At 39.4% G+C, this 20,113-nt stretch overlaps 1 protein-coding gene across 1 annotated transcript in view; it reads right to left on the bottom strand.

The window, feature by feature from the left end:
- Stam2 (signal transducing adaptor molecule 2) overlaps positions 1–20,113 on the bottom strand; it is a 38,510-nt gene that overhangs the window by 6,069 nt on the left and 12,328 nt on the right. The window contains exons 2-12 of the mRNA XM_051166167.1: positions 17,017–17,101; positions 16,058–16,133; positions 15,851–15,949; positions 14,775–14,921; positions 13,588–13,657; positions 12,648–12,834; positions 6,444–6,538; positions 4,395–4,477; positions 4,173–4,260; positions 2,683–2,737; positions 90–252 (exon numbers count right to left, since the gene is read on the bottom strand). Coding sequence (XP_051022124.1) covers positions 90–252; positions 2,683–2,737; positions 4,173–4,260; positions 4,395–4,477; positions 6,444–6,538; positions 12,648–12,834; positions 13,588–13,657; positions 14,775–14,921; positions 15,851–15,949; positions 16,058–16,133; positions 17,017–17,101 — 1,148 coding nt within the window. The remainder of the gene's footprint in view (positions 1–89; positions 253–2,682; positions 2,738–4,172; positions 4,261–4,394; positions 4,478–6,443; positions 6,539–12,647; positions 12,835–13,587; positions 13,658–14,774; positions 14,922–15,850; positions 15,950–16,057; positions 16,134–17,016; positions 17,102–20,113) is intronic.

Below are 20,113 nucleotides of genomic sequence, written 5' to 3'. Positions count from 1 at the left end.
TTTTATTCATGGACAACAGCTCTTTAATATTATGCTCTTAAACATTTAACTTTTAAAAACATGGATATTCTCACAAAAGTGATGCTCACCTGCCCTGGGACTCCCGCCGAGGTAGCTGAGTACTGTGCTGAGTGCTGTGCTGGGTGGAGCTTTGAATAGACTGAATACACAGGCCCTTCATTCAGCAGCTTGTTATACAGGTCCAGAGCTTCCAACACCTTCACATTCAACTCCGACAGCTCTGAGTGCCTCCTAATGAAGAGCAAAGCATTTTCATGCAAATGTAACGACTGTTTAAGTTTAGTACATTTCTGTCCATACTTCAAAAGGCTCTTTTCACACACAGTGAAAGGACAGTCACAAAGGGTCCACAGTGAGGCTGATAAGTCTCCTAATAATATGGAAAAGTCAGAGCTACACCTCATAAATTACAATCAATTCATAATTCTGTTGCTAGAATTTAGTTTAATACTTTATAGACTTCTGTTGAAAATTCAATTACAAAAAGTCTATATTTCAGTAAAAGTCTATGCCTTAATTATAAACCTCACTAACACAGTATGCATGTGAAACCGATGTGACTTAAGTAATCAATCATGCACATTTTAACTTGCTTACATCCATGAAAGGACCAACTAAAAAGTATTTAAATATTATCAAGAAAACACAGGTAAAGCCAACATACACACAAGCTAGTCTCCACTGTTCTTTACTTATTTAGGAAAGGCAGTAGAAAATCAGATTCCAATGGTCTGGAACATAGAACAAGACAGCAGTATGAAATTTCAGTCTTTGTGATGACAAAGTGAAGCGGAGAATTTAATTTTCTAACAAGAGAGTTTTATTCTCACTCTCACCCCCCATAGGAATAGCATGCTGTTGCTGATTCATTCAAGGAAAAAATGGTTTATATTTATCTTTCAATTCCTGACAGGAACAAACAGCCAGTGAGACTGTACAGCGCTGCTCAGCACAGGAGCTGCATGCGTATGCACGGCTATGAAACACTGACAGCAGCTCGCCAACTGACTTGTAACAACCAGCTGTCATTCAACGGGAACTGACATCAGAAACAAGAGCTGAGTTGTAATTCCTTTAGCCATTTTTCTCTAGTGAGATTCTTTTTATTTAACAAAAGTAATGTTATACTGTCATATTTTCCATTTACAAATGACGTCATTGCATCCACAAGTGATTATCAATGGCAATGATTTCTACTATGAACACAGAATGCTTAATTTTGAAAGCCAATTTCACACTGAAAGGCATGTTAGCTATCTGCATTTTTATGGTCATAAATAGCACCATGCTGAATATCACAATATCTGATCACTATATATATATATATATATATATATATATATATATATATATATATATATATCCTCATATATATTCAGTATGCACTTCAAATGGCTTGGGTAAAGAATATATTTAGGTCCAGAAAAACGTGGCCTATAATCTGAATGGTCATTTTCTTTCTCAACTTTCCCGATCTGATTACTCACTAATCGTTAATAGCAGATGTATAAAACAGGTGTGTGAAGCTTTCTCCAAAACTATCATCTACTGCTAATTACCTTGTTTTTGTAAAATTTCAAAAGATTTGTAAAAGTTCGCTGGAGAGGAGCTGGAGAGATGGCGCAATGGTTAAGAGCACTGGCTGCTCTCCCTACGGAGCCAGGTTTGATTCTCAGTTCACAACCACCTGTAACTCCAGTGTGAGGGGCTCTATGCCCTCTTCTGGCCTTTGGAGGCACCAGGCACAGATGTGGTGCAGACAGATGTGAAGGCAAAACACTTACACACATGAAATAAAATAAAAATAGGTTATGGAGCAAACCATTTTTTCCTCAAATGATTCATCATGTTTGACATTCCTACCAAACCAAACCAAACCAAACCAAACAAACAAACAACAACAAAACTATTAGAAAATGTAACAAGCTAATTCCTTTCTTCTTGCATTACTTATACAGCAGTTCAAGCACTAGGGGCAAGAATGGAGAGCAACTCCTTCCCTTTGGACTTCATTCCTCAAGCTTCTCCTTCCAAATTCAGAGTGCATGGGGGAATGGCAGAGTAGCTCGGAACCCCGTCCACCACCAGCGCTGCTGCCCCATCTCAAGAGCAGCAAAACCAGGAAGACAGGGAACTGACAAGGCAACAGGAGAAGAGACAAGAGAGAAAGCAGAAGTTGCTGTACTGCACTTATCTTCTCAAATTAGGGAAATTTAATTTGTTATGTTGCCAAATGTCAGTCTTGGGTCTGCAGCCAGTCAATGCTTACCTAAAACACCCACTTTCATTGTCCTCGATTCACTTTATTCTTTTTGGTTTTTCGAAACAGGGTTTCTCTGGACTCACTTTGTAGACCAGGCTGGCCTCAAACTCACAGAGATCCACCTGCCTCTGCCTTCCAAGTGCTGGGATTAAAGGTGTGCGCCACCACCACCCCTTACTCTTTATTACTCAATTCCAGCCCCCAAAATACAGCGCCTAGTGTGATAAAATGCAAGAGTCCATGGCTCTATGCATGCCACATTACTCCCATTGATGAAAACAACTAACACTACCAGCCAGCAGTTAAGAGTTTGTAGTAACTGTAAGAGTAAACAGCAACTGCAGTAGACGGCCCAGTCCCACGAGTGGTAAGCCTGCTCAGAACAGGGAAGACCTCACCTATCAATCTCTTCAAGTTTTTCATCTATCATTGGACCCATCTGTTGGCAAACATCTGTAATACAGAATTACATATAAAGAAATAATGCAGCTTAAGTCAGTTTCAACAACCTTTAAACAAGAGAATATGCATCGTTATAGCTTATGCTAGAGAACATATGATAAAAGATCTCTTTTTAACATTCACAGCATCTTTACTATTATATATTACTGTCACAGACCAAAAGCAAGGTCAAAATTGGACTAAAGAACTCAGCATGATCCTGGAGCCATCAACCAAGTTTAAGGGCTGTGGTGGTCTTTACAAAGTGTAAAGAGTACCTACGTAACTATTAGCTGAGTAAAGCGAACTATGTGCACGTGTGCACAGACATTAAATAGGAACACTTTTCACGTATTTAAGACTTTCAAATGCAGGGCTGATAGGACAGCTCAGCAGAAAAAGGAGCCTGCTACGCAAACCTGGTAACCTGAGTTTGATGCTATGGACTCACATATGCAGCAGGGAACCAGCTCCACAGTGATCTTCTCTGGCTTCTAAATGTACACATGGCATGCTCACCCACACATACACCATGCACATACATGTATGTGTGTGCATGCACTCACTAATAAAAATATAAACGATTCATATATTTTCATATGTAAAAACAAACATAATGGGAAAATACTCCATATCTATAACTAAGCTTTCTTTTATTAAAAAAAAAAAAAGATTTGCCTATTTACTATATCTTTCCACAAAGGTAATTGTTTAGTTTTGTGGGGGTTTGGACAGGCTCTTACTCCATAGTCCAGACCAGCCTTGAACTAATGGCAATCTCCTGTGTTAGCCTTCTTTGTGCAGGAATTATATATGTGCACAATGCCTCCTGCCCATGCGCAGATCCCCAAATACTAGGGGGTAGGTTGTTTCTTTGGTTGATTGGTTGGTTGATTTTTGGTTAGAAACCCAAGATGGGTTCTTAACACACAACACAATTTCTGTTTTTGCTTTAAACTCTAAGAAACTGAAGGACACACAGTCAGAAGGCCGTTAGACAAAAAGAAGCCTTTTTATACTTTGATTTGATTAATACAATGTGACTTTTTTGTTTTGTTTTGTTGTTTGTTTTCACGACAGAGTTCTCTGTGTAGCCCTGACTGTCCTGAAACTTGTTGTGTGACCCACCTGCCTCTGCCTCCCGAGTGCTGGGATTAAAGACATGCACCACCACCACCTGGCTAGGCTGTTATTTCCAATCCTGCTTTTTCTTTGGCCAAGTTCACCAGTGATCTTACAGAAATACAAGACCCCCATCATGAAGTGGAGATGGAGTGTGACAATATCTTTCAAGTGACACTTACACCACTTTATTATACAGGTCTATTTCTCATCAGAATTTCAAATCTCAAAAAGCAAACAGGAGGCAGGAAAAAAACTTGGAGACATTCCAACAGTTCATATATATGCTAAGCAGCTTTAGGATGAGCTCATGACAACTAAGTACCTTCTAAATCCAAGAGGTCTTGGGAGTCGGGTTTTGAGTCTTTTGGGTCTATGCTCTGAAGAACCCGCAGGGCTCTATCCATTTTATCCTAAAAAGCAATAGGAGACACTAAGGAGTCCAAAGAATTAACTTCAGTGGATGGAAAGGCACTGTTCGCAGGCTTTCCCAAAGATAGCACATTTTTAAAAAATCTTGGTAGTTTATTAAACAAAAGGACAATACCTCATCTATATAAACAGGCTCAGGCTCTGATTTCTTAATCTCCTCCACATCATCATCAATTACATTCAATTTGTCCACCGTTGCTATGGAAACAAAATGAGTTTTAAGTTCAACATTTACTTTGGCAATTCAGTAGTTAATTTCTAAGTGGCCTATTATTATCCATAGGAAAAAGTGGAAGCTCCTTAGTCATCACACTTCACAATCAGTCATTCATTCACGCCACAATGATTACTCAGCACTCAGTGTGCCAAACCACCCCTCCCGGAACTTAGATACACACCAGTGAATAGATCTGAGAATCTGGTGTTTGTGGAACTTACATTCAAGAGGGATAATGCGCAGCATTTGTGAGCACTGTCAATACAGCCACTTTCCTGAAAACTGAATGTTATCACTGGGCGAAAAAATATATAAGCGATTTTTATCATTAAGCCAGTTTCACTTGTAACTGTAAGTTCCATCTACACCCTGACCTTCTATATCTATAAATAGAAAACTCAGCCTGTACTACCTATTTGAACAAAATAATAGACCTGACTTAACCTAACTTTGACAGTTAATATAGTACAAAGCTACAACAACAACAAAAGTATCTCATAAAGAAGATGTTAAAAAATAATTTATAACTATACGTATCCTGAAAACTATCTAATACAAGTTCCTTGGAGCACTGCTAGAATGTACCCAACTTTAATTATATTTTGATGGAAACTACATTATTATAAAAAACAATGTAACTAAATGAGGTCCAACAGACACTCTGATAAGTATTTGGCTACCTTTGAATCATATGCAAAGAGAGTTCAAGAAAACACAGGGGTAGAAGGAGAATCAAGACCATCTTTTTTTACTATTTAAAGACATGTTACTGAAGAGAGGTTGGGATCAAACTTAGAACTTTGCACATACTAGGAAATCATTTTACACCACACTCCTAGCTAAATATTTCACTGTTAAAACAGTACGTCAGCCTCTCCCGAGTATGGCAGGGGAAAACTCACTATATGGGGTGTCTTCTGTTTTATAAATTTATCTGAAAAGTTCCCAAGTTCCTAATGCACTAAGAAAGCCAGAGAGAAAGCAATGCACTCTGCATCTACATGAGTAAGTCTCCCCTCACCCAACTTCATTTCTCTGAATGCTTCACTCTACACATGTAAACACTGTACATGGTGCATGAAATTTCCCCCACATTCTTTCTGTAGAATGGGGAGGGTTGGCTCTGCCTCAGCAGCAGTTTGAGTGCAACCTAAAGCCAGACTGGAAGCTAGGACTCTGGCTCTCCCACTTAGCAAACAAGTTCCTCCACCTCAGCCTCCTTCATCAGGGCAGCAACAGGACTGACTTCACAGGCAGTGAACAATGTGCTGACGGTTGACCCAGCCAGCCGTCATCACCAGCAATACTCTGCAGTACTCTAAGATGCTTCTGTACACTTCAGCATGCTGCAGAGCAAACCCCTGTGCTCTCAGTGTGGCTGACTACACAATTTATAGTTACAGGTGCAGGTCATATTGAGACCGAGTAACATTTAAACCTTAAGCACTCACAAGGCCTGTCATCTTGCCCAACACTTGCTGACGAGGGCCTATGTGCTTCCCACCTTCACTATGGTTCCAAAACCATTTTTGTACAGATCAGATACAAATTGCTTCTCAAGTAATTTAAATACTAATTTTACACAATCATCACTACATACATCAGCACTCAAAGGATTTGAAATACAAGGTAAGAGCTCCTGGGCCTGACATGAGATAAATTAGTTCCTTCATCTAGTTAAGAAGCTGCAAAGACTATAGACACACAAATAAAGGGAAAGTAAATACAAATCTACTCTTTTTTTCTAGGAACTCACTACGTAGACTAGGTGCACCATGAATTTACAGAAGCAGATGTCTGCCTCCGCCTCCCAAGTGCTGGGATTCAATGTATGTGCCACCACGCCCAGCTCCCATCTACTCTTAAATGCCAATAATAAAATCCAAGGGAAAAGAACTTCAACAGATTGATGTTTCTCTGAGGAACCGAAACCCTTTGCTAACTTACCTGCGTCAGCTTCCACGTCTAGGTTGGCTGTTACGAAGTTAGAGGGGAAGAGACCCACTCCTCTGTGACTCTCCCCTTTCCACCAGTTGGCATCACTGAAAACAGAGGATGAGAACAGTCATTTGCAGTTCTCCATCCTGTCAAGAGAAAACTAAGAACACTTACAGTCCTTTCACAGTTTAGTTTCCATCTGGCTATACATGAAAGTTGTTTTTCTTCCCCTAGACAGTGGGACAGACCTATAATTCTAACCCAGAAAGGCAGAAATATTTTTTCCTCAATTAATGAAAACATAGTTTAAAAATACAAATCAAAGTAAATCTGTATCTCCATACCTAAAATTTGAAGCAATCGTCAGTGACTAAACCCCAAGCTAAACTTCCACACTAGCAGCATCTGAACTAGTTGGCAGCTTCTTCATCTGCCTATTTTCCATCCTTTCACACATAAAAAACAACTAACCTGACACTTGTGTGGATACACGTTACCCTAGAAACAGCTTTTTAGATTTATGATTAGAACTTCTGACCCTGTTCATCCCTGTTACAGTTCTATCACAAGTGCATATCACATTTAACTTACTCATTTCTGTGAAGACGAACTTTCATAGGTTATTCTAGATCACCCCCAGTCTCCCAATATTATAAACACTGAATACTCCAAAAGAGGTGGTGGTGGATGCTTTGGGGACATAGAGGCAGATGCCTCTCTGATTTTGAGGCCAGTCTGATCTATAGAGCAAGTTCTAGGGCAGCTAGGGCTACATAGAGAAACCCTGAGACTCCAGAAAACAAAAGCAAACAAACAGAAAGGACTGACCAGTAACCATTCTGGATTAGAGGGCCCATAAACAACAACTGCTCTAGGCTTGTTCAGGATAATGACCTGTAGGCTGGGTGTGATCCACGTATGTCTATACTTCTTCCTTCTTGGAAAGAACTGCATGAGTCCAGGAGTGCAAGACCAGTGCAAGACAAAATGCCAAAACAAAGAAACTGTCTCCAAAAAAAATTGATGGATGTGGGGTGGGAAAGAGGACAGGTATACAAATAAAATCACTGCTGGCTCACGGGATATAAACATGCTAAACTTTACAGATATTGTCAAATGTTCAGTAGAAAGACTGTGGGAGTTCACATTCCTTCTTCCCCAAGGAGCAAGTGAGGAAGTCATTGTTCTCCACACTTGGTAACTAACTGTCCACGCCTGCAACTCACAGCAGAGATCATACTCATCACGCTCATCTGCATTTGCCAAGCAAGCATCCGCTTGTAGGACACTGTCTCTTCCTCAAACTTGTTACTTTTTTTTTTTTTTTTTTTTGAGACAGGGTTTCTCTGTGTAGCCTTGACACTCCTGGAACTTGCTCTCTAAACTGCTTATTCTTATCTTTGCCCATTTAGCTTTGCCTACTGGATCACAGGTATTTTTTTCCACAGATTGCAATTCTTTATGCTCTTAGAATGGCAACTGCTTGTCTCAATTAAGACCACCGCGCTCTCAGACCAATTTGGTAATCCTTTCTCTGTGTCTTACGTGGTTATGCATCTTTCTCTGCCCTAAGTTACTGAGCCTATTCACCCACGGATTTGTCTAATAGTTCAGATTTTCTTTTCTGTCCATCCCCATGTTTAAGTCATTAATTCATCTGGAATCAAACTGCATGTACTGTGTGAATCAAACTTTATTTTATTATATGAATAGCCAATCAGTGCAACAAAAATTACTAAAAGTTCGACTTAAAAAAAAAAAAACCCTAATTAATAATACTCTGTCAAACAGTAAGTTGCATCTGCTCATGAGCCCATTTCAGTATCTCACTCTATTCCAACAGTCATAGAGGAATTCATTATCTACAGTTTTGTTTTCTGTGGCTTCAGTTACTTGGTCCAAACTACAGTCACAGTCCAAAACTGCTTTGTTTTTTGTTTTCTTTTGTTTTTCTGAGATAAGGTTTCTCTGTGTAGCCTTGGCTGTCCTGGACTCGCTTTGTAGACCAGGCTGCCTCTGCCTCCCAAGTGCTGGTATTAAAGGCGTGTGCCACCACGCCCAGCTCCCAAAACTACTTTGGACCATTCAATTTGTAAGTTTTAAATTACATGTCAGCCAGGTGTCATGGCGCACGCCTTTAATCCCAGCACTCGGGAGGCAGAATCAGGCGGATCGCTGTGAGTTCAAGGCCAGCCTGGTCTACAAAGCGAGTCCAGGACCGCCAAGGCTACACAGAGAAACCCTGTCTCGAAAACTAAAATAAATAAATAAATAAATAAATAAATAAATTCCATGTCATCTCCCTAGGAAGTGAATCATATGTCAATCCATCCATGAAGAGTCCATAGCCCTGCTGTTGTCATGTTAGTTTATTTACTGCATACCATCACATTTCCAAATTTTGGGGGAAATTTTTTCAAAAGGAGTTTAAATTGAAATGCAGATAATTTATGTGATACAAGAAAACCTAAATATTTACAATACTAAAGTTTATCATCTATTTGTATGTTTATAAATATAATGTGTATTTTTTATTTCTTAACTTTTAAAGAATTGTATATTTTCTCCATAAATGCCTTACCTACCTTCGCAGGTTATTCATTACTAGATCACTTTATTTCTTTTCTAGTAAGTGTGTGTGTGTGAGTATATATATGTGCATCAAATGCATGCAAGGAGGCCAAGGAGGAGAGAAGAGGCACTGTACCTTCTACAGTGGAGCTACGAATGGTTGTGAGTGGCTACACTGATCCATCGAGCAAACCCAGGTTCTCTCTAAATCCTCACAACTGCTGAGGACAATTTTTGTTACTATTGTGAATGACATCTTCTCTACATTTTCTAAGCATTCCACTGATTTTTGTACATTAAGTTTGTACCTAATAACCCTAACATAAACTTAGCTGTTTACTAATACCACTGATTCTCTTAGACTCTCTACATGATCTGTCATAGTCAGCTAGAAATAACCCTTTTTGTTTACTTTCTAGAAATTTCATGTGCTGAACTGTGGTTCTTTTATTAGTTCTTGTTTTTTTGTTTTGTTTTGTTTTGTTTTGTTTTTCAAGACAGGGTCTCTCTGTGTTAGCCTTGGCTATCCCAGACTCACTTTGTAGACCTGGCTGGCTTCAAACTCTCAGCAATCCACCTGCCTCGAGTGCTAGGATTAAAGGCGTGCGCCACTATGCCCAGCTTGAACTTGGTTCTTAAGGATGCTTTTGGTTTCCTTTTTCTCTTTGGTAGGACTAGGAACTATATCCAAAGCTTTTTCATGCTAAAAAAATTAAAATAAAAATAATTTTTAAAAAGCCCTTAACACTGAGCTGCCCAATAAGGAAGAATCTTAGGATTAACACTGAAGCAATCTCTGGGACTCTGAAGCATTTCATTTACTGAGTTTCACAAAGATATAAAAGAGTTATCCGTTACCTAAATTCTTTTTTTTTTTAAGATTTATTTATTTATTATGTACACAGTATTCTGTCTGCATGTACTCCTGCAGGCCAGAAGAAAGCACCAGATCTCATTATAGAGGTTGTGAGCTACCATGTGGTTGCTGTGAATTGAACTCAGGACCTTTGGAAGAGTCCTGAGCAGCCAATGCTCTTAACCTCTGAGCCATCTCTCTAGCCCTACCTAAATTCTTAAGATCAGGAAGTGCTGAGATGTTATATACGCTAATTTCCACATGAGAAGACTCTCAGTGAAAACAGGCCTCTTCACTTGTATATGTCTGGTCCTTGGCTATAGCAAAGAGAAAACTAACCAAGACAGGTAGCTTCTAAAGACTGAAGCTGACACTTGTCAAGATGAAAGGAAATTAGGCTGTTAAAATAAAAACTGACATTTTCCTGCATTCATTATAGAAAAATAACAGGGTGGTGGTGGCACACACCTTTAGTCCCAGCACTCAGGAGGCAGAGGCAGATGGATCTCTGAGTTTGAGGCCAGCCTGGTCTACAGAGTGAATTTCAGGACAACCAAAGGCGACACAGGAAAACCCTGTCTCCTAAAAAGAAACTGGTCATCATCATCATCATCATCTACCTTTTGTATTCTGAGATTTAAGAAGAGGGAGAGATTAAGGTTTTCCCATCTAGTTTTAGGTCTTGGGCTGGAGCTTAGCTTATTTAAAAGAGCTTCCCAAGCCTGACATCTGAGTTTGATCCCTAGGACCCAGCTGTGGAAGGAAAAAACTAACCATCTAGCCATCATACACATGACATGGCACACATGTGCCCCTCCCATAAATAAGTAAATAAATAAATAAATAAATGCGTTTAAGTCTCAGAATCAAGAGAACTTGAGCCTTTCTCTTTCTCTTCAGCTATGAACTCTAACAAAATAACTCCCCTGATGACTGTCACAATGACAGTGGCGAAAGGAAAGCAACTGCCCTTGATGGATAAAATCTCACCTAAGAAAATTATGTCTACCATAAGCAAAGAAGCAAAATCCCAGAAACTGTAGTGATACTGTCCCAATTACTTTCTTTTTGTTTTTTGTTTTGTTGTTGTTGTTTTTTCGAGAAAGGGTTTCTCTTGTAGCCTTGGCTGTCCTGGACTCACTTTGTAGACCAGGCTGACCTCTGCCTCTTGAGTGCCAGGATTAAAGGCGTGCGCCACCGTGGCCAGCCCCCAATCATTTTCTTAAAGCTTCTCTTTTACTTTGTAATCAACCCTCTGCTTAGGGCCCAGATTCCTTTCAGTATCTCACAATTTGTTTTTTAAAGTCAACCCAAGGGGCTAGGACATAACTCAGTGGCAAAGCACTACCCTGAATGCACAAGGCCTGGGTTTAATCTTTAGTGGTGAAAAACATGGAACAAAAACACTGCAAGATTGATCTGAAATAAAGCAGCTCCTGGGCAAGCCTCCTCTACCACATGTCTACACCAAATGAAGACTGGCTCTCCGTGCCCTGAGATAGCCTCTCTCATGGTTCTGTCTTGCATATCAATGTCTACAGAGTCATTTTAACTCCCTTACTTACCTAAAGTTTCACAAAGAGAGAACTGTGTCCTCATTCAATTTTTATTGTAAGTAGTCTATTACATAACATTTTCTCTATAAATAATTACAGCAGCGAAGCAAAACCATATGTATGTAGCCACTTAAAAATAGGCTAGACTGGGGCCAGCAGGATGGCTCAGCGGGTTCAGTGGAAGACGACAGTTTGCGTTTGATCCCAGAACCACAGGATAGAGGCTGACTCTCGCAAGTTGTCCTCTAAGTGCCACACCACACAGTGGTTGTATGGGCATACACAAATTCATGCACACATGTGTGTGTGTGAACAAATAAATAAATGTACTTAAACATTAAAACTATTTATCTTTACTTTAGTAGTATAGGAAAACAGGTACATGTGCAATCTCTGTTCACAGCAACAAGCTGTCTGGTTGCAAAGTTTCACCAACTTAAAAAAATGATTACATTTCTCTCTCTCTCTCTCTCTCTCTCTCTCTCTCTCTCTCTCTCTCTCTCTCTCTCTCTGTGTGTGTGTGTGTGTGTGTGTGTGTGTGTGTGTGTGTGTGTAGGTCAGAGGACAACTTGCAAGAGGCAGTGCCCTCCTTTCAGCATGTGGGTCCCAGGGACTGAACTCAGGTCCTCAGGCTTAAAGACTAAAGTCCTGACCCACCGAGCCAATCTGCAAGACCATATCCACTTCTTTGAAAAGTACAAATAAAGTTCATACAGAAATTTCAATTCTCATGCCGGGCATGATGGAGCACGCCTTTAATCCCTGCACTCTGGAGGCAGATGGACTGATTTGAGTTCGAGGCCAGTCTGGTCTATAAAGTCCAGGAGAGCTAAGTTTATAGAAAGAAACTCTGTCTCGAAAAACAAAAAACAAAAAAGAAAATTCAATTCTCTATAACCTCAACATTTGGGAAATTAAGACAGTAGCCTTAGGAGCCAGGCCAGCCTGGGCCACAGAGTGAGAACCTGTCTCTGAAAACAAACCAAAAAGACTAAAGAACAGAATTGGGCTCAAAGCAGATGTACCTATTTTTTTTTTCTTAGAATTATAAATGATAAAGAAATGAGGGGAATGCAGCAATAATATGTGAAGACTGAGGAGGATCCAGGCATGGCTTTTGATTACTTTGACCAAGGTTCTCATTGCCTGCTCTAATCTTCAAGAAGGATACTGCATATTTTCAGAATATTACACACGCACACACATAACACACAAAAAAGTAAAAGATACCTGTCATCCAAAACAACAATAATTTCACCATGTTTAAAGGTGAGTTCGTTGTCCTCCACAGCTTCAAAGTCGTACAAAGCTCTGACCCTCCGTGTGGTCTTGTTATTTAACTGACTCTCTGAAGGTGGGTACAAAGCTCTTGTCTCTGTACACTGCTGCTTCTGCTCTTGCAATGATAATTCGATAGCTAGTTGGAAAAATTTAAATGCAAAGACATCTAGAATTAATGTTAACATCTAAAGAGCTTTTAAGAAAATTAGATAATGTGTTATCTTGTTTAAATTCTAGCAAGTTAAAATCTTGTTTCCAATTATATAACAATAAAAATATATTCTTAAAATATATTTAACAATAAATCAGCTATGCATTTCTTTTTATCGAGACAGGGTCTCATGTAGCTTTGAGCTTTCTAAGTAGCTGAAAATGACCTTTAACTCCTGATCCTGATCTCTGCCCCTCAAGTGCTGGGACTTCAGGCATATACCACTAAGCCTGTCCAAACAAATACTAAACGGTTAAATTCACGAGGGAACAAGGACACGTGACTTTTTTTAAATAACATTTCTGCTCATCCCTTGTTGTCACAGTCCGCAATGTACAGCAGCTGTTATTTCTGTAGCAAACAGACTGTGTCATTATAATATGGGTTAGCTTTCCGTATAGGACAAACCATGAACACATTTCTGTGCTTGAGTCATAACTCTGGCATTACGAAAAGGTGAAATGTAATCTCTCCAAAGGTAGAAGATTAAAAATACTAACAAATGAATTAGGTTCATCTTATATCATGCCAATGGTTTTCCTGACTTTTAAGACCCTACTGCTTTTAGACTTGAGAAGAATTAAAAGCCTACTAGTCTTTTTTATAATTTTTCTTTCAATAAAACTTACTGGTGAAGCTATTTTCAGCAGCACCAAATTATCATGCTCCATCACTTACCTTTAGCTATGTCCTCATCCTCTTTGTTTTTGTTCAATGATGTACCATTTTTGGCAGCAGCCGAGGCAGTCTGTAAGCGTATGAGTAAAATGAGCACAACCACCCTTTCAAAGGAAGCACAAGCTCTATAATTACATGTGGATGCTAATTTAAAGATACTGATAACTCAACTCCATTTAAAAGTGAGGTTCTCCATGATCATTTAAGTAGCTGTTTTGAAACACTAACACTAAACATCAGCTTTCAAGAAAACATAAGTGCACTAAAGACACACAGTGACTACTATTTTACATAGATCTAAGTATCTGACATAGAATTTGGAATAAAGACCATGGACTGTTGACGGTCTCTTATTCAGGGGAGGCATCAGGAGCTCTTGGCTCAGAGCTGACAGGAAGAGGGTACATCGACTGGGGTCCACCTCAAGTTCTCTGCTGCTCCCTGCGGTTGGTGAGGAGCAGCCTTTCTTACTACAGAGGACTAGAGAAGGCCCTCTTGAGTGTGACGGCACCTAAGACAGTGTCCAGCACTCTGAGCCATCAACACTCAGCAGTCATTTTTTTTTTTCTCCTAAGACAGGATTTCTCTGTGTAGCCTTGGCTGTCCTGGACTCATCTGTAGATCAAGCTGGCCTCAAACTCACAGCAATCTGCCTACCTCTGCCTCCCGAGTGCTGAGATGAAAAGAATGCGCCACCATGCCCGGCCCATCATTAACTTCTTAAGCATAAGGCTAACTTGAACATCCTACACTTTTCACATGATTCCAGACTTTAGAGTACCATTTCAAACATTTTTTTTGTATCTGATGCACTTTTTAAATTTCTGGCATTTACAAGAAAAAGACTGAATGTAGTTTTCCTAGATGCATACAACGTAACTGCTACATTAGACAGGCTCTCAGGGATGCAGAGGGGAAATAATAAGACACTTCTTGCTACGAGCAAGATAGCTCAGCAGGTGCTTAACCCACTGCCAAGCCTGATGGCCTGAGTTACACCCCCAGGAACCACATAGTAGGAGGAGGGAGCCAACTCCCACAAAGTGTCCTCTGACCAGCACTCTCTTGCTTTGACACATACACACATGCGCGCATGCGCGTGCAAATACAACCCACATTCTTTGCTAGATTTTATATAAGATATGTACCTTCAAACAGTAGAACCATGTTCTGAAATAATCGCTCACCTGGGAACCTGCTGAAGGAAATGTAACTCCTTCTTCTTTCATAGCTTTAATAGTTGCAGATATGAGACTGAACTGGGGGTCCTTCTGGAATTCTTCTGACCATTCCACCATTAGAGATTTTAGTTTTTCACATACTTTAGGATGAGCCTTTTAAAGAAGTGTTAAAGAAAAGGGAATAAAACAAACAAAAAACCCATGTCGTTCAAGTAAGCACTTACATTCATCAAGAGGATTGGCAAGATGGCTTAGCAGATAAAAATGCTTGCTGCCAAGTCTGACACCCTGAGTTTGACCCACAGAACCACACAAAGAAAAGCAACTCCCCACAAGCTCTCCTCCAGCCTCTGCACATGCACTCTGCCATGTGCTTGAGTGCACATACATGTACATACACTCACAAAATAAATGAAAACACTTAATTTAGTAACAGAGAGTCACCACCAAAATTCTCTTTAAGTACATAAAGCATAAAGTGAAATCATCTCTAAACTAGTTGAGTACTTGAAAGATGCTTGTTCACATTTTCAGATATAGTTGCTTTGTGAGAAAAAACAAAACAAAACACTCTTCCAGAATACTTCTTGCTCAAATGACTAGAAATATTTTATACCAAAGACCACTTGCTCTGTTCTCTTAATATTCTCCTTATGAGATTAGGATTTTTGCATGAACATGAATAGCAGCATGAGAATGTTGCTTTAGAGTTTATGTTTCAAAAAACCCAGAAAGTGTCCTTTGCTCTAACATGAACACCCCCTTTCTTCACCAACTCCAGTGGGAGTCAGCGTCTGGATCAAGACCCACAGACACCAGATCTGAGTCTCAACTATGCTACTTTCTAGCTGTGTGACCTTGACAACGCCAAGCTTCAAGAGAGGTTAAAAATGAAGCAGTGACCAGACCTTAGCCAATAATTACGTACATATGGAAGAAAACAGCCAGGGTGCTATAACTGTCAAAAATCAAGGACAAGAAATTTTACCTTATTTAAAAGTGGTTTCATCGGTAATGCAACTTTATTATACATAATTAAAATAATGCACAGAACATTTATTGTGCAACGACTTAAACTTTACCTTATTTTTTATCACAGCACGTACTTCCGTTGCAAAATCACGGGAACATACTTCTAAGTGAAATATCTTTCCACAGTTTGCCACACAAGCTCCAAGAAGCTATCAAATAAAATAAAACCAACTATATAAACATCAAAGTGTTTGCAGACTAAGTTACTGAGGTGAAAGCATTTTTTAACGGGGTCAATTGACATGACATTTACTCACAGTTAACGCCTGCAGAGCAACATGAGGGACCTTATGGTTTACCCTTTTCATTATGGCTTTCAGGCAATCTTTTGCACTGAAGAAAAAAAAAAAAGAAAGAAAAAGGAGAAAGTTAAGAATTTTCTGATAGTTTCAATTCAAATATTAAAAATAAAATGTATTTCCTAACTAAAAGCTTTAAAAATAAAATTCTGCAAACATCTTTTTTAAGTATGATTTTACATACTATGGTTCACAGATGTTAAAAAAACTACATGTGTATTCCAATATCAAGAGAAAAATCACTTAACCACAAAGCTAGTCAACAAAGAGAACTATACTGTACAAATGCTTTCTCCCAACAGAGTTTCCACCAGCAAATTCTCATCTTAAAAGGCTCACTGGAACATGTGAATGCAGTATGAAAGCAGGATGCTAGCACACACACAGCACATTACCCTCTGCTAGAAGAAACCAGAGCAGCTTAACAGCTGTGTCCTATACAAAGGCACTTGTTTTTTTAATTTCACTTTTCACTGTGTTACCTGCTGCATTTTAAAAGGTTCACATAAAAGTCTGAGTCACAGGGAAACTCCTCCAATAGCCAATGTATTATGGTTAGCATGCATCCCTGCTATGAAAGCCTTTAGTTTTCTATGTAAACACAGATCAGATTTTCTTTTGGGGGGTGTGAGGTTTTGAGACATGGTTTCTCCGTGTAGCTCCAGCTCAGAGATTCGCCTGCCTCTACCTCCCGAGTGAAAGGATGAAAGGCATGTACCACAACCACCCAGCACAGATCAGATTTTCTCAGGACAAAGTCAATGCAAAACCCAGCCTACTGGATCTCTTTATTTCTATCTCCCTGAACCAAACAGCTAGTTAAGTGTTACAAAGTAAATTTAAATAAATGTTTCTATTAAAACTAGCATGTCAGCATCGTTCCAAATTAACCAACTCCTTATCCATGAACACCTTACCCATTGGGGGTGCTTCCAACCCTGTCACAGATGTCCATAATCAGACTCCAGTCCTCTGCAGTGTTGTACTCATTTGTAGCTTTTTCTGTAAGATATATTAACATATATAAAAATTAGAACATATCTTTAAAAAGACATTAAGATAACAATGAAGCCCAACAGTTAAGAATCTACCTTTTGGGGCTGGAGAGATGGCTCAGAGATTAAGAGCACTGACTGTGTGTGTAAAAACAGACACATTAAAGCCTTACCCTGCCAAGAGCTGGGATTACAGACATGAGCTGCCAGGACCAACTTAACTGCAGTTTTAAACTGTATCCTATAATGACATGAACTAAAACTAGCTAACTGTTCTCAGATATACCAGTAAAATGTCTTCTAAAATGAATTATCAAAACTCTACCAATCCTAGTTTGGAACAAATTGTTGTTTCTAGTACATCAAACAGTACCTAAGGCCGGCGGTAAACACCAATATGATTCCATGAATAAACGAATGGTGTACTGGATGCACTTCTATATCCCATGATGCTACTGCAATGGCTGCCATGTGTTGCACAGCTGCGGATGAGAACATAATCTTAAAGAGCCTGAAAGGTAATGCCCAACATGGCCCTAGTGAATCTTAGATTAGCGTGAGCTTTACTGCTGAGCAAACACTCAGTCTGCTTGCTCAAACTTATGCAGGAGACAAAATGGAGAAGCAAAGGCCTTAGAGGGCTTCAAAGAACCTCTCGAATATGTATAACTTTATCCTCTGGGCCTGAGGAATAAAGCACACATATTATGATGGCTTTGTGTTGTGACAGTTTTACTTATTTATACTACGACAGAAGCTACTTCTTTTCCTTGTATGATATATTATGCCATAAAATTTGAACTACTATACTTGAAACTTAATATTCACTCATATTCTTTTGTATACCTATTATTTCTTTCTTATTTATAAGCCTGAAGACTTATATGTATATTTGTATGTATATCTTAACCTTGTTTAGTATACAGTATAAGCCAGGAATAGAAAAATATTTTCATAAAATTTTTTAAACATCTCCAACATTCAAGAATCTGTCCTGGCACTGGAGAGATGGCTAGGTGGTTAAAAGCACTTGTTACTCTTACGCTTTGATTCCCAGACCCATATACTGACTCACAACCATCTGTAACTCAGTTTCAGAGGATCCAACGGACTCACATGGTACACATACATGCATGCGAACAAAATATTCATACACACAATGTAAATAAATAAAAACTTTAGAAAAAAAATCTGTCCTTTCTCAGGGCCAGACATGGTGGTTCACATCTTTACTCCCAGGAGGCAAAGGCAGGAGGATATCTGAGTTCAAGGCCAGCCTGTTCTCAGCCTAGACTACACAGGGAAAACCTGCCTCAAAAACAAACAAAAGACTCTGTCTTGACTCACTAATCTGAGCAGTTGGCACTTTTTTGACTGCCCCTATGTATAGTAGACACAAACACTGCTCAGTCATTTAACCTACATATCTGTCAGGTCCAGTCTTGGACCATCTAAGTAGTTCTGCTACAACACAACTTTTCATGCTTATTTTTCACGTTTTGGTTATGTACTCCAAAGAGGTACACAGCCTATTATGATACCTCCAAAATCCAACCAATAACACAGAAAGAAACTACTCTTTTACTTGATTTGAATTCCACAGAAAATGGAAGTATTCTGATTTGAATATTTCATCAAGGCTAGTTTACTCTGTATAAATAGAGGACTCACAATTATTCTTTTAAAAATGTGAAGACTTTATAATGGCCTGCCAAAATGGATTTCATTTTTCAAGTGAACTAAATAACAGTTAAATATGTGCTTAGGAATATTTAAAACTCCTGGAAATTTTTAAATATTATAATTAGAAAACCTTTCTTTTACAGCATGTCACTCTGCCCAGTGCTGGAGCCGCATCTTATATTATCCAGTGTCAAATGCATAGAGGGGAGAGGACTCAAAGAGCTCGCCTGGGGTCTAAATGCTAAACTTCCAGAGTTTGGTGGGTGTAAGTCGTAACACTTCATCACCAGGGTTTGATTACTGTACAGAGAGAACCTCAAATACACGATGAAAGAGTTCAGAAAGACTCTAACAATATCCTAAGAAGCACTCCTTCAATACCTACAAGGAACAAAGAGTCCTCTCTACAAAGTCCATTATGTTCACAGCATGGCTTTGAAAAACATCCAAGTCTATCCACAAAACTTTTAATACAACAGGCTGATTCAGTAACAGAACATGAACTGTATAAAACCAGAGCTTCACAAGAAATCATTAAAGCTCCTCCTCCTGTTTGCAAATAAGAACTTGTGACTGGTCTTTGTGACAGAAAAAAAATCTGGCATCAATTTGCTACACTACTAAAAACAGCGCTAAGTAAGATAGAATGTGAGACAACTTCTGCAGGAAATGAGTAATAGGCTGAACAGTTCCGAGGTCTTTGATGGCAGAGAATGTGGAGCAAGCCTTGTGATGGCCCCAACTTTCTGTATGGAGATGCTAGGCCAAGACTAACTAGCCCAAGTGGGGAAGTGGGGAAAAGACAAGACTTTTGCACACAGGTCCTGGGAAGGGCTGAGCTGGGCACAGGTAAGGTGAAGCACCATGAATCCAGCAAAGGCTATACAGTGCTTGGAGTTTCCAGCCTTTAAAACTGAATACTTCTACCACACCCATAATTGAGATGCTGAAGCCCTACACCTGGGACGGCAGGATCTGGAGATGGAGCCACTATGTTACAGGATGAAGCCCTGATGCTACAAGGGTAGTGTCCTTTTATGAACAGTCACTCAAGAACTAGAAAATAGATGTCTGCAACCCAAGGATAGCTTTCACCAGAAACCAACCCTACTGGCACTTTCATTTGGCCCAAATCATTTCTGCTCTGGAAGCCACCTGGACTATGGCGTTTTGTTGTGGCAGCCTACACAGATTAGCAAACAATAAAGAGAACACTTTATACCTTCAGCTCGGAGCTCCAAAAAGCCACATCTTAAAATAGTCCTTTAGAATATAAATTTCGAAATCAAAATTATGACCAAGCAAACAAGACCTTCATTAATATAACTGCCGGGCA

Source organism: Acomys russatus, chromosome 24, assembly GCF_903995435.1.
Source record: "Acomys russatus chromosome 24, mAcoRus1.1, whole genome shotgun sequence".
In the NCBI taxonomy this organism is placed as follows: domain Eukaryota; kingdom Metazoa; phylum Chordata; class Mammalia; order Rodentia; family Muridae; genus Acomys; species Acomys russatus.
Note: the sequence above shows the minus strand (reverse complement) of the source record. Positions and strands in the feature narration are given on the sequence as shown.